The sequence below is a fragment of the Chiloscyllium punctatum genome, chromosome 46 (genome assembly GCF_047496795.1).
Source record: "Chiloscyllium punctatum isolate Juve2018m chromosome 46, sChiPun1.3, whole genome shotgun sequence".
NCBI classification, from domain to species: domain Eukaryota; kingdom Metazoa; phylum Chordata; class Chondrichthyes; order Orectolobiformes; family Hemiscylliidae; genus Chiloscyllium; species Chiloscyllium punctatum.
In genome coordinates this window covers 36,557,666-36,573,648 of record NC_092784.1, presented here as the reverse complement: position 1 = coordinate 36,573,648, position 15,983 = coordinate 36,557,666, and the positions used below count along the sequence as shown (strand labels likewise).

The 15,983-nt window shown below is 40.7% G+C and overlaps 1 protein-coding gene across 3 annotated transcripts in view; it reads right to left on the bottom strand.

The window, feature by feature from the left end:
• Positions 1 to 15,983, bottom strand: part of pbx4 (pre-B-cell leukemia transcription factor 4) — a 586,925-nt gene that overhangs the window by 146,661 nt on the left and 424,281 nt on the right. For all 3 annotated transcript variants that reach the window (XM_072564028.1, XM_072564029.1, XM_072564030.1), the window contains exons 3-4: positions 4,767 to 5,011; positions 3,302 to 3,492 (exon numbers count right to left, since the gene is read on the bottom strand). In XM_072564028.1, the coding sequence (XP_072420129.1) occupies positions 3,302 to 3,492; positions 4,767 to 5,011 (436 nt within the window). The remainder of the gene's footprint in view (positions 1 to 3,301; positions 3,493 to 4,766; positions 5,012 to 15,983) is intronic.

The window sequence follows — 15,983 nt, the reverse complement described above, 5'->3', positions numbered from 1 at the left end:
CCAAGGCAAAATATCGGTTTCTGCCAGAGGTCACCAGCGTCACAAATACCAGTCTTCAACAAATTTGATTCACTCCACAGGGTATCCAGAGAAGTTTGGAGGCATTGGACACTGCAAAGACTATGGGTCCTGACAAAATTCTGGCCATAGTACTGAAAATATTTGTTCCAGAACTTGCCATACCCCAAACCAAGTTGTTCCAGCTATAACATTGACATTTACTCAATAATATGGAAAATTGCTCAGATATATCAGGACAAATCCAACCTGGCCATTACTGACTCATCAGTCTACTCTTGATCAATGAAATGAGGAATAGCTTGCCACCTTTACCACAGTACCATTTATCGATGCCCAACTACTCAGCACTAATATATACTTATTAATATTGTCACCTTATCAAATACTTTTTAAAAAATCTATTATAATGGATAGACTGAACTGGAGGATATTTGAGCCAGTTTTGACCAACAGCCATGGAAGGTGTCATCAACAGTCCTGCTGAGCAATAACCTGTGCAGTGAATCCCAGTTTGGGTTCCTCCAGGGTCATTCAGTTGCTAACCTCATCACATCCTCAATTCAAACATGGATAAAAGAGCTGAGGTGAGGTGAGACTGACAACCCTCAAAATCCAGGCCACATTTGAGCAAATGTGACATCAAGAAGCCTTAGTAAAGCTGGAATCAAGGAGGGTTTCCACCTCTACCATTACAGGCAGTGAATTAGATTCCCATCACACTCTGGGTAAGTAATACTTTTCCTCATATCCCATATGAACCCCCTGCTCCTTTCCTAATCTATGCCTCCTGCATTACTCCCTTCACCAGAGGGAAGGTTTCTTCCTATCCACCCTATATCCCTCATAATTTTGTACAACTCAATCATGTCCCCCCTTAGTCTCGTCTGTTCCAAGGAAAACCATCTCAGACTATCCAATCTCTCCTCATAATTAAAACCCTCCAGCTTAAGTAACATCTAGTAAATGGCAGCACGGTGGCTCAGTGGTTAGCACTACTGCCTCATAGCGCCAGGGTCCCAGGTTTGATTCCAGCCTTGGGCTGTCTGTGTGGAGGTTGCACCTTGTCTGCGTGGGTTTCCTCCGGGTACTCCTGTTTCCTCACACATTCCAAAGGTGTGCAGGTTAGGTGAATTGGCCATGCTAGATTGTCCATAGTTGTTGTGTGCATTGGTGGGTTACTCTTCGGAGGGTCAGTGTGGACTTGTTGGGCCGAAGGGCCTGTTTCCACACTGTAGGGAATCTAATCTAAATCTCCTCTGCATGCTCTCAATGTAATCACATCCCTATTATCGTGTGGTTCCTGAACTGCACAGAATTCTCTTGCTGTGGCTTAGCCAATATTTTGCACAGTACCAGAATAATACCTCTGTTCTTGAACTCCATAGACCTTAGATAATAAAGGCAAATATACCATAGACCTTCTGAAGCACTTTATCTACCTGTCCCACTACAATAAGCAGAAATCATCAAAACAAACAGACTAAACTGCATAACAAATTAACCTGACTTTATGCATTCACCTGAAGATGTGCGAGTGTAGCTTGAGTAGAGAAATCACATCCTATTTTGCACATGCTATACAAGCTAGGCTTCCAAAAACATCATCTGTGATTAGAAACAATGAAATGCATGCCTCCTTTACCACAGTACCATTTATCGATGCCCAACTACTCAGCACTAATATATACTTAATAATATTGTCACCTTATCAAATACTTTTTTTAAATCTATTATAATGGATAGACTGAACTGGAGGATATTTGATCCAGTTTTGACCAACAGCCATACTGTTCCCAAATAAAATGTTACCTTTTTGCACTACTAACGTCATTTTAGGATCTAACCAACATTTATTCTGAATAAGAATCATATCAGACAGAAAACATTAACTGTTTCTCTTTCCATGGATGCTGTCAGAGCTGCTGAGTTTTTCCAGCTCTGTTTTTATTTCAGATTTCCAGCAACTGCAATGCTTTGGTTTTATTTTTAATTACTTTTCAGATTCATGATGTTATTGATGCCCTCCCCAAGGATATTGTAGGTTAATCTACAGTGCATGGACTGCAAGAAGGTTCAAGAAGGCAGCTCACCACCTCTTTCTAAAGGAAACCTGAGATGGGTTTTAAATGCTGCCCAGTCAGCAACACCCCAAGTCCCATGAGTGAATGAAAACAAAATATTGATAAATATTGGCTAAGTATTTTAAATATACTATTAAGTTGAAACAAATATCTATCAAATTGTTTGTTTTATTTAGTCAATATGCTGGTCTCCCTAACAACATTACGGATATACCTACACCAAATGGACAATGGTGGTTCAAAAAAGCAGTTCACCATCACCAAGGGCACTTGGGATGGGCAACAAATACTGCCCCAACTAGTGATGTTCACATCCCTTGAATGAATAATAAAAAACTAGAATAGCTAACATGAAAATTAGTGGTGTTGTTGATAGTGAGGAGTATGGTCTCAAGCTACAATCTGATATTGATCAACTGATAAATTGGACAGAGTAATTGCAGATGAAATTTAATCCTGATAAGTGTGAGGTATTTTGGGAGGTATAGTAAAGGAAGGATTTACACAATAGATAGTAGGTCTTTTGGGAGTAAGGAGGAACAAATCGATAGATACCTGAAGTTGTCAAAGGTCGAGAGGCTGGTGAAGAAGGCATGCTAGATCCTTGCCTTCATTAGCCAGGCATTGAGTATAGGAGCAGGGAATTATTCTTGCAACTTTATAAGACATTGGTTAGGCCACAAATGGAATATTGTGTGTAGTTCTGGTCACTGCACTTTCGGAAGGTTGTGAGTGCACTGGAGAGGACGGGTGATTCACCAGAATATTGCCTAGGTTGGAAAGTCTTAGTTGTGAGGAGAGGCTAGATATGCCTTTGGATGAGCACTTAAAATGCCAGGAATAAGTATAGTTTGAAGTTTGTTGGTCAGCATAGACATGTTGGGCCAAAGGCCTATTTCTAAGCTGTATGACTCTATAAATCTAATTACATAATAAATGGTCAGGTCGATGTTCTCTGCAAATTGCATTATGCGCTTGCAAACAAGTATAAACAACTTTTCCCAAAGATTTTGCCTCTATATTCTAGAAAATGCCAGGTGTATATAGATTCATACCAATGGATCGTTAGATTTAACAACATCATCTCAAACTGTTTGCACATATTTTTAGTTTAATTAATGGTGATAACAAAGCTGTTTCAACTATTTGAGCAGGTTTACCAGAGAATGCTTGTGGCTTGAATCCTAGTACCATCCTACCTTGCATCAAGAAAACGAGAGCGTAGGATCATGACCGCTTCACATGTGCTCTGTTTTAGCTGCATCTGGATGGTGCTGAATTTTCGGTGGATAATAGAAACCATACGCTCAATCTCCTTTGGTGAAATAGGTCTGGTCCGACTCTGTTCGCGAAGCAAGTTCATAACATGTGTGGTAAATTCACTACATGCCTGCAAATACAACACACCAGGATTTGATTATGCATCGATAAGATGAAATACAAGAATGGGTGCTAACTACCTCATTTTTAATTTATCTGCATCTATTACTCAGTTGGTGTGGGAAATTCTGAGTACTTAGGGTTCAGGTACTCTGTGTGACAGACTATGCTTCAACTGACATTGCAGTAGAAAGTGCTGCACCAGTCTTTATGCTTAAGACTGAATCTTTCATATGATTGTGTTTATCCTATATTTTTGCCATTAGGAAGTTCTTCAATACCCACCATCACTTGCTTTCAAGCACCCAGTATTCTGTTATAAAACATCTCCCTAGTATTTTATCTCCCTCCTTAATTTAGTGTGCTTTTCATGTTTTATGCAGAATTTTGAACAGCTATGCTTTCAAGTAATTCAGTAAATGTATTTGTAACACTCTTGAAACTGTCGAAAGTTCAAATGGGAGTATGTTCACAAAAAAACAGAGTTACAAAGTGAAGCAGTCTTCATTGGTATAGTCTGATGGCAAAAGGGAGATTTCTACAATCTGGAATATGAATAATGATACAAGAATCTAGTGATTGCTCCTTTCCCTGTCGACAAAATGTTACTTTTCTTGGATTTTGGATTGGCTTGTGCCATTATAATATAACTTTTTATAGCACAACAACAAGAAGAATACCCATATATAGGTACTCAAAAGAATTAAAATGAAAAAAGGTTGACATAAAGTACATGCAGAAATGTGTTTTTTTTAATGATAGATGTAGGGATGAGGCAAACTTTCTCTAATCTACACTGTATTCTGTAAAATGGGAAAACTCTACTGGATCAATTTAACTTTAGATACCAGTGGCTGTTTATGCACAATCAAAAGAGTGCCGTTTAAAATAAATATGCCATTTGGCTTTTGTTACGATTAAGGAGCACATCATATGTCACCTTACGGAAGTTAAGTAGGAGCTAGTTGCAGATCAATTGACTGAAGTGGTTTACTGTCTGACAGTTAATCAACCCGAGCATTTATTTCAGCTCTGAAGAAGTCATATTCAACTCAAAATGTTAACTGTTTCTCTCTCCATAGATGCTGCCAGACTGCAGAATATTTTCAGCATTTTCCATTTATATTTTATATTGAATTCCTTTCTTTGTTTGAATTGATTTTAATAACAGAGAATGGAGTTGTTTGAGAAACGCAGACATGAAGTTTGAAATGGAGTAAATCTGATAGATTTTAGATGTTGGGCTACATAAACTTTCACATTCTTTGATAATGTAGCTCATACCTGCTCATATTTCTCCAGCTCTGAGTGGTAAATCTGCCGAATTTGTGTCAGTTTGGCTCTGTAGTCGGAATGCTCAATGGAATTATCATTTGGTGAACCACCCGATGCTGCTGCTGCCGCTGCAGCTGCCGCTGATCCTCCACCTTTCTCAGGCCCAGACACACCTTCAGCCAACAGCATATTATCCAGTCTCATCAGCTGTGGGTCTGGAGGCTCTTCTTCTTGTACACCTCGGATGCTTAGCACTGTGTACAGCAGAAACAGATGGTATAGGAAACATCGGTAAGAAAAGCACTAAAGAGAAAAAAGTACTTTTGCCTCTGGTAGTAGTTGCCAAGGCTTAACATAGTACATTGCTATTTAGGACATTTAGTACATCATTGTCTTTGTTTTTTTTCTAGACTCAACTACTCCAACACACTCATGATTGGTTTCACAAATTCTATCTTCAGTAAACATGACGTCATCCAAAACTCTGCTGAACTTGTCTCAATTTGCAGCATTTTATTATGTTATGAGTGTGTTGACCTACACTGACTGTCGGTCAAACAGTATCTTTATTTTAATGTTCTGCCATTTGCTTTCAAATTCCTCCATAGCCTTGGTCCTCTCTACCTCTGTGTTTTCTTCCAACACCACAATTCACTGAGATATATGTACTGCTCTAATTGTGGTCGCTTGTGCATTTGCAATCATAATTGCTACATGCTTGGTGGTGGTGCCATCAGCTTCCTTGTCCTAACCTTTGGAATTTCCTCCCTTTATGTCTTAAAACCCAACTCTTAGTTCAAGCTTTTGGCTATTTGTCCAAATAATATGCTTAATGTTATTTGGAGTTATACCTTATATTATAGCATTCCTATGAAGTACCCTTGGAATAAATGAATAAGCTCTTACACTTGTATTGCCAGAAGTTTGGGTCTTGCTGATCATGAATGTGGTATTCCAGATTCTGGAGTAGAGTGGTGCTGGAAAAGCACAGCAGTTCAGGCAGCATCCGAGGAGCAGGGAAACCCGACGTTTCAGGCAAAAGCCCTTCATCAGGAATACAGGCAGAGTGCTCTGGTTTCCAGCATCTGCAGTCATTGTTATTACCCTGTGGTATTCCAGAGTTAACATCTGCAGTGGAGCTACTGCACACATCTACCAACCAAATCGTTTCAAAAGTCAATATTCAGTTTATAATTTAAAGTGTGATATTGACATTTACCATTTTTACTTCATTAAAATTTTAATATTTCTTCAAACTCCAAACCATAATTAAATTGCAATATTGAAGTTTTACAAGTGCCTTTAAAATAATGAAAACCAATTTTCTCAATATCAATAATCTGTTAAAAAGATTCTTGTTATTGATACCTGATTAACTGATCCAAAGTTAAAAAGACTTCAATTTTTCAAAAACACATTCATTTTTCAGTTATGATCAAGAGAAATCAGCAATCAATGCAACACAGTAAAATTAGAACATTGAACAGGAACGTATTTCACAAATATTATTTTGTGCAATATTATTACTTTCTATGTTAATATTTTAATATGGTATTCAATTTGCACATGGATGGCATCACATTCAGGTAAAACAATGACTGCAGATGCTGGAAACCAGAGTCTAGATTAGAGTGGTGCTGGAAGCATCCGAGGAGCAGTAGAATCGACGTTTCGGGCAAAAGCCCTTCATCAGGAATACAGGCAGAGTGCTGGCATCACATTTACTAATGCTTGTTGTTAAAATTGCAGCATGTATTGTTTTTTTCCAGATTGTCCAGTAGGGGAAGTATGTTGCTTTATTCATTCTTCAACTGCTCATTTCAGTCCATTTACAGTTTGAAATAATTTCCACGTGTAGAATTTCACATCATAAACTAGATCATCAGAAATAATGAATGATTTCCCTCAGTCATCCACCAAAAATGTTAAACCATCAACTACAGTCCACCTTCAATCACTTTCAAGTGCAGAAGCTATATTATCGGGCTTTGTACCATATATATTGGAAGCTTGGCTCTCTATATTAATCATCTGAATTTTCCATTGTTTCACTAGCATTTTTTTAAAGAGTGGGTTCCCTTACAGATGTTGCCCCTTTGTTTCTAACAATGCTATCCTAAAGTAGCATTTGCTTTGATTTAGTGATCCTTCGTTTAATATAATTTACCATGTGACTTTCAATTGTTTAACACTGTTATATTCCCAACTTTTCCCAATTTTGATGAAGGGAAAGGTATCTGCACTGTAAACTCTGTTTGTCTCTCCACAAGTGCCACCTGACCTGCTGAGTATTAAGAAATAAAATAGATCTTATTAAGATGAATCACTGTAAAGGACAAACACAGTGCTGCAGAAGCAGCCCAATGTGACAGTACAAACTCAGTATGTATTCCTCCAGGTCCTACCTCGGACTAGCCTTCATAGATATATTGTTGCAGGTCCTATTGCTGAGATGAACAAAAGCAGAAAATTGGGTTAAGATTTCTTGGAGCCCCGGGATCATTAGGAGCCCCTCCACATCCCAGTCCATAGTACAAGTGAAATGCAGGGGAAAAATGTATTATGTTTATGCACTGCATTCATAATGAAAAGTAAATCATATTTACAGTATATGCTATGCTTTAATTCTTTTCACATAACATTTACAATATTTTGATGCAAGTCTCAAACTTAGCTGCAAGTTTTGGCATGGTCCCATAGATTCTTGTCTTGTGTTATTTCATCCCTGCACAGAACTTTAAAACCGGATCCAATTTTCTCACAAAATCCCACCCTCCTGGCTTCTTATTGTGTTTGTAATGTATTTTTATGTAGATAAAAAATATAATACACTGAGTTTTAAGTCTTGCACATTTCCTGTGCTTATAGAAAGATTGTGTCACACAAATTCTGCCACACCAACAGTCCACTTGAAACTGGAACGTCATGATTATATGATGCTGATTATTACAGTTCATCTCCATCCTCCCAAAGCTTTATATTGCTTTGGTGTATTCCAGTTATAACTCACAATCATAGTTCTTTCCCTTGTAACTTTCTTCCATGTTAGTTCCCTAATTTCTTGCGTCCAGTGTGAACAAACAACAAAGAAAATTACAGCAGAGGAACTGGCCCTTCAGCCCTCCAAGTCTGTGGCGATTCAGAGCCTCTATTTAAACCTTTCGCCAATTTTCTAAGGATCTGTATCCCTCTGCTCCCTGCCCATTCATATATTTGTCTAGATACATCTTAAATTACACTTTCATGCCTGCCGCTACCACCTCCACTGGCAACATGTTCCAGCAACCCACCACGTTCTGCGTAAAGGACTTTCCATGCATATCTCCCTTAAACTTTTCCCCTCTCACTTTGAACTCGTGATCCTAGTAATTGAGTCCTCCACTCTGGGAAAAAGCGTCTTACCATTCACCCTGTCTATATCTGCCATCATCTTGTAGACCTCAGTCAGGGCCCACCTCAACCTCTATCTATCTAATGAAAATAATCCTAATCTACTCAACCTCTCTTCATAGCTAGCACCCTCCATACCAGGCAACATCCTTGTGAACCTCCTCTGCACCCTTTCTAAAGCATCCACATCCTTTTGGTAATGTGGCGACCAGAACTGTACGCAGTATTCCAAATAAGGGTGAAGCAAAGTCCTATGCAACTGTAACATGGCCTCGGTAAAAACAATGACTGCAGATGCTGGAAATCAGATTCTGGATTAGTGGTGCTGGAAGAGCTGATGAAGGGCTTTTGCCCGAAACGTCGATTTCGAAGCTACTTGGATGCTGCCTGAACTGCTGTGCTCTTCCAGCACCACTAATCCTGTAACATGGCCTGCCAACTGTTGTACTCAATACCCCATCTGATGAAGGAAAGCATGCCGAATGCCTTGACTACTCTATTAATTGCCACCTTCAGGGTACAATGGATCGGAACACCCAGATCTCTCTGTACATCAATTTTCCCCTGAATTTTTCCACATACTGTTCGCTCTTGAGTTGGAGCTGCCTGATTGAACTCCATCTGGAGTTCACTTCTCCGCCCAACTCTCCAATCTATCTATAGTCTGCTGCATTCTCTGACAGTCCCCTTCACTATCTGCTACTCCACCAATCTTAGTGTCATCTGCTAATTTGACCACTTATACCTTCCTCCAGACCACAAACAACAGTGGTCCCAGCACGGATCCCTGTGGAATACCACTGGTTACAGTTCTCCATTTTGAGAAATTCAACTCCTGTTACCCAGTCACTTTTTTATCCATCTAGCTAGTACACCCTGGACCCCATGCAATTTCACTTTCTCCATCAGTTTACCATAGGGAATCTTATCAAATGCCTCACTGAAGTCCATGTATATGACATCTACAGCCTTTCCCTCATCAAACAACTCTGTCACTTCCTCAAAGAATTTTATTAAGTTGGTAAGACATGTCCTTCCCTGCATAAAACCATGTTGCCTATCACTGATAAGCCCATTTTCTTCCAAATGGGAATCTTTCTTAAACAAGCGGATAACATCAACAATTTTCCAGTCCTCTGGAACCTCACCCATGTTCAAGGATTCTGCAAAGATATCTGTTAAGGCGCCAGCTATTTCCTCTCTTGCTTCCTTTAGTAACCTGGGATAGATACCATCTGGACCTGGGGACTTGTCCACCTTAACGCCTTTTAGAATACCCAACACTATTGAGAATAGGAATTGGGAGGTCATGTTGTAGCAGTATAGGACATTGGTTAGGTCACTTTTGGAATATTGCAGCAATTCTGGCCTCCTTCCTATCAGAAGAATACTGTGAAACTTGAAAGGGTTCAGAAAAGATTTACAAGGGTTGGAGAATTTGAGCTATTGGGAAAGGCTGAATAGGCTAGGGCTGTTTTCCCTGGAGCGTCAGAGGCTGAAGGGTGACCTTATAAGGCCATGGATAGGATAAATAGACAAGGTCTTTTCTCTGGGGTGGGGTAGTCCAGAACTAGAGGGCATTGGTTTAGGGTGAGACGGGAAAGATATAAAAGGACCTAACGGGCAACTTTTTAACGCAGAAGGTGGTGCATGTATGGAATGAGGTGCCAGAGGAAGTGATGGGGGCTAGTACGATTGCAACTGGATTTAAAATGTATCTGGATGGGTATATAGGGATATGGGCCAAGTGCTGGTAACTGGGTCTAGATAAGGTTGAGATATCTGTTCGGCATGGACAAGTTGGACTGATGGGTCTGTTTCCGTACTGTACATGTCTATGACTCTATGATTATCCCCCTCCTTATGCAGACTTGACTTTGAATAATCAAATATCTATCCCTAACCTCAACATCCATCATTTCCCCCTCCCCGGTAAATACCGATGCAAAGTACTTGTTAAGAATTTCAACCATTTTCTCTAACTCCACGCATAAATTTCCTCCTTTGTCTTTTTGTGTGGTATAATGACATCCCTCAGGGGCAGTGTATATACAGATACCCAAAGTTGAGATACTCTAGACTACTCAATGTGCAGGTAAAGCTATTGGTTTAAAGCACAAGCTAAAGCAACCAACTCCTGTCTGGGTTCTTACATGGCAATTTTGGTTCTTACTATTCTCATCCCATTTTCTTTTTCGATCTGTTTCAGTCTGAAGTTCCCTCTTATTCTTTGTTTCTTTGCCTGTATCTTTTTAAAATCTCGGTAGTTCCCTGCTTTTTTTTTCGGGTGACAGTTCTAACTCTGCTCCATAGCCAGCTACTTTGAGCCATTCCAGACTCCAATTCTTTAGCACCTCAACAATCTAGCTTGATGCCTGCATCTACTCAGATACAATTACAAAAAATGTGCAGCTTAAAACCAAAATTCCTAGTTTCCCAGCTCATTGGTAGCTAAGATTCAATAGACATAGGGGAGCAGTGGACAATGGTGTGTGATGAGATGTCAAAGCTGGGTTCCCTCAGACGGAGATGAAAAGTCTTGAGGGAGTATTTCAAAGAACAGAGGGGTTTTTGGTCCTGAGTCTTGTCCAAAACCTCTCTCTCAGTCAACTTCCCAAGAACAGATTATCTGGTCATTATCATACTGCTGTTTTTGAGTTTGCTGAGCAGAAAGCTCAGGGACGCAACTGGTGATCATGAAAGGTTCTGTAGAAATACAAGTCTTTTTCTTTTGTTTACATCTGTTTTGGATTTTATGTGATGGAATAAGTGGGAGAGCAAAAGGCGAGATGGGGAGAAGAGGAGACATGTGGAATGGAATGAAATCAAATGAGATAAGATGGAACTAAGAAGAATAGAAGCTGGGAACAGAAATGGTGGAGGAGATGATATGAAGAAGAAGCACATTGGATGGGAGTGTAGGAAAGCAGTCAAGACCCACACCTGCACCCATATCTCCTCCCTCACTTCCATCCAAGGCCCTAAAGGAGCCTTCCACATCCATCAAAGTTTTACCTGCACATCCACCAATATCATTTATTGTATTTGTTGCTCCCGATGCGGTCTCCTCTACATTGGGGAGACTGGACGCCTCCTAGCAGAGCACTTTAGGGAACATCTCTGGGACACCCGCACCAATCGACCACACCGCCCTGTGGCCCAACATTTCAACTCCCCGTCCCACTCTGCCGAGGACATGGAGGTCCTGGGCCTCCTTCATCGCCGCTCCCTCACCACCAGACGCCTGGAGGAAGAATGCCTCATCTTCCACCTCGGAACATTTCAACCCCAGGGCATCAATGTGGACTTCAACAGTTTCCTCATTTCCCCTTCCCCCACCTCACCCCAGTTCCAAACTTCCAGCTCAGCACTGTCCCCATGACTTGTCCTACCTGCCTATCTTCTTTTCCATCTATTCACTCACCCCTCCCCCCCACCGACCTATCACCTTCATCCCCTCCCCCACTCATCTATTGTACTCTATGCTACTTTCTCCCCACCCCAACCTTCCTCTCACTTATCTCTCCATCCTTCAGGCTCTCTGCCTGTATTCCTGATGAAGGGCTTTTGCCCGAGACATCGATTTTACTGCTCCTCGGATGCTGCCTAAACTGCTGTGCTTTTCCAGAACCACTCTAATCAAGACCCAAAGAATTACAGTGCAACTCCTTCTATTTGCTTTTTACTGCAGTCCTACAACCCATCATCCCAAAGCAGGCCAAAAATGCTGACTAGTTTGCACTCTGATATGCAATCTTCAACTTCAAACTAGAAAATGAGTAGAAGATTCATTGATAGATAAATTCGAGTCTGACAGACTGGGAGAGAGAGAGAGAGAGAGAGAGAGAAAACAAGAAAAAGACAGAGAGAAAGAAAAAGAAAAAAAAGAAAGAAAACAAACGTGAGCAAGAAAAAAGAAACAGTGAGATGGAGAAGATGGTGGGTAACAATAAATACAGAATAGTAAAGAGAGAATGGACAGAAACTAAATTATACAAAGAGACAATAACATATTTGGAGTAATAACTATTAAAAAATCAAAATGAGGCAGCAAAATACTTGAAGAATGAGAACGAGCAGCTTAAAGACAACAGACAGGCAGCACAAAAGGCTATTAAGTATTCAGATGCACGCACCACACATTTATCAAACATGTAAATTTATCTCTCACATTTTAAAAACTATACAAAGAGAATTCAGGCCACTAACAACTGAAAATTTTCACCTTCCAACTGAACCCAGCATATCCTGAAAATGGAATTGGCTCCTAAATTACACCAAAAAGAAACTGGTCATCAGCCAGAGTGGGGAAAGAGTATTTTTAAATTTCAAGTTTTGAATCTTGACATGAAAATTATTCCAGGTAAGAAAGACTGTTTGTTTATTCATTCTTTGAACAGGAAATATTCACATTGAGGAAATTGGCAAATCTCACAAAGAAACAGATTTGAAGATATAGTGTTGTGACAGATGGTTTACTAGCATGTCAAGTGACTATGAAACACTAAATCTGGAAATATTACCAACAGCCAACTGACCTAGAAATGCGGTCTATAAATTGCTGATGCACATCTTTTCTGCACTTGATGGCGTCAGCAAACTGGCAAATAGCTTTTGATGAGGAATGCAGTTAACTAGGTTCAATTCTGTGGTTTGGGGAAAATTCATCAAAATTTGGAGTTGCATTAATGCAAACAGTAAGGGACTCTCTTGTGGCACATTGGTAGTTTCCCTGCCCCTGGACTAAGAGGACCAGGTTCAAACCCCACCTGCCCCAGAGGTGAAAGTAACATCTTTGAACAGGTTGATTAGAAAATAAATTAAAATAATTTTTAAAAAGCAGACAGTATTCCAACAGTAAACTCCCAAGGTCCAGGATGGACTTGATGTGATATTGGCGCACAGTGGCTCAGTGGTTAGCACTGCTGCCTCACAGCACCAGGGACCTGGGTTCGAATCTGGCCTTGGGCGACTGTCTGTGTGGAATTTGCACGTTCTCCCCATGTCTGTGTGGATTTCCTCCGGGTGCTCTGGTTTCCTCCCACAGTCCAAAGATGTGCAGGTTAGGTGAATTGACCATGCTAAATTGCCCATAGTGTTAGGTGCCTTAGTCAGGGATAAATGTAGGGTCGGGCAATGGGTCTGGGTGAGTCACTCTTCGGAGGGTCGGTGTGGATTTGTTTCCATACTGTAGGGAATCTAATCCAATCAATGATAGTTAGATGTTTCGATGTGATATGAATTGGGAGCAGGTGTTGACCTATTCAGTCTGCGCTGCACTACCATTCAAAAGGTTCATGGTTGATCTGATTATGACCTCAACTCCACATTCCCACCACCTTGTTAACCATTTATTCTCTTCTTAGTCATGAATTCATCTGTCTCTGCCTTAAAAATATTCAACGACCCTACCTACCTCACCATCCAGGGAAGAGAGTTCCAAAGAAACCGAGAGAGAAAAAAAAGCCCTGATCTCAGTCATAAATGATTTTTCACTGTGTCTCCCAGTTCGAGTCTCTCCTAAAATTATGAAACAATGCCCAACAACAACATTTGGCTCCCTGGATAGAGTGACCCTAGCCGCCAAAGTAGGAAGCATTTGCAATTTATCCATAGTTTTCACACAGCGCAGGAGCTGCTCACTTCACACTTTGGATTTGCAATGATGGGTTATCTGTTCAAAATGCAGAAAGGCAAGGCAAGGCAAGCCAAGGATACTACGGGCATAATGTAGTTGGAGACAAAAAGAAACTGCAAATGCTGGAATCCAAGGTAGACAAGCAGGAGGCTGGAAAATGCGGCAAGCCAGCCAGCATCAGGAGGGGGAGAAGTCAACATTTTGGGTGTAACCCTTCTTCAGGACTCAGTCTTGGCTTGCTGTGTTCTTCCAGTTTTCTGCTGGTCTGACCATGAGCATCATGTTTGCACAAAGTGAATGAGCACAAACAGAGTAAGCTAACAGTCCTGAGATACAGCCAAGTTCAGTCTTGAGCTTGGTGTCTCTCCAAGTGTGCAGTGTTCCTACAGTGGCATTCCAATAAAACATGCCTGTACTCATCAAAGTGCAGCATTGAAGTACAGAATTGCGCTATATGTGAATTAGAGATGTGCCAAGATGATGCAATGAGGGTGATTTGTGTCAGATGCCAATGTCCATGGACAAGGGGTGCATACAATCACTGGCCATGGCAATCAACAAGCTAGAACCTGCCAGATATCATCTGCTGTGACTTTGTTGTCGAGAAATCAAGGCAGAGAGTTTCTATTTGACACATGGAAGAACAGAAGAACAGAAGACTACACATTAATGATGTCAGACTAAGTAAGTAATGAAGGTGATAATGAAGTAATGAAGCCATAGTCCCCATTAGTAGGTCTCTCACCACACACAAGCAAGCATCATATCTCAAGATTGGTTGGAAAGTGCAATTTGTTTGGTCTCAATGTCAAGAACAGCTTGTTTGATGTCTCAATTGATTTTTGCAGATTTCTTGCCATAACCCATGCTGTTCAGGGCCTGGGAACATTTTGACTATAAAGTATAAGTGTCAACATCAACAATAATGTACCATGGACAAGCCTGAATCAGATATGTAAGTTTAAATATGAACTGACAAGAGGCAAAAATAGGACTTGGAACAAGTGTGGATGCAGAAAGGTTCAGATCACAAAACTGGTTACAGAAATTCTGACACAGACAGAAAGAGGTGACTCTTTAAGGTAATGTGTCACAGATCACAGTGACTTCATAAATAGAGTCATAGAGATGTACAACAAGAAAACAGTCCCTTCGGTTCAACTTGTCAATGCCGTCCAGATATCCAAACCCAGTCTAGTCCCACCTGCCAGTACCTGGCCCATATCCCTCCAAACCCTTCCTATTCATACACCCATCCAGATGCCTTTTAAATGTTACAATTGTACTAGGCTGCACCACTTCCTCTGGCAGCTCATTCCATACACATACCACCCTCTGTGTGAAAAAGATTCCCCCTTATGTTTCTTTTAAGGAATGCGACGTATATTATGTAGACTTTCCAGAGGAAGAAAGATTGAAAATGATGGCAAACTGCTCAAGGCATAGATTCCAGTACATCCCACCAAACACTCCTGAGAATTTCTGGGAAGTAGGGTTCCCCTCAACAGAAACCTGTGTTGATCGAGGTGAGAAAGTATAGGCAAAATTTGTTTTGCTCTTTTTAGTGATAACTGCATTCTTACATATACCTCTGTTTGCTTTTGACAGTGTTCATTTGATGTTTTTATTTTTAAATTCATCGGGGAGACCATTTTAATATTGTTCTACCTGTTTTGGGACTTGAGACAATGCTGCTGCAGGGAAACCTGATGTGATGTGTCTCATTGGTGTTATTATTCTTATGGAATAACACAATTTGGAAATGCTAATATTGCAATGTGCGAGCACTAATGCCAAACCTGACTCTTAATGGGTTAGGATTTAGATTAGAGTCGTGCTGGAAAAGCACAGCAGATCAGGCAGCATCCGAGGAGCAGGAAAATTGACGTTTTGGGGGAAAGCCCTTCATCAGGAATGATGCAGTGAGCCTCCAGGGTGGAGAGATAAATGGGAGGTAGGTGGGGCTGGGGAGAAGGTAGCTAAGAGTACAATAGATGTATGGAGATGGGGATGAAGGCGATAGGTCGGAGAGGAGGGTGGATCATATAGGCTGTGGTAGCGAGTCTGTTTCAGGACATAGTTGAACAGCTTCAGGGCAGAGGAGATGATCTGGGGGTTGCAGTGAGAGACAGACTCACTAAAATCCTTATAGAGAGCGGAGGAGAACTTCTTCAAGGTAGGAATCCTTGCAAGAGGAT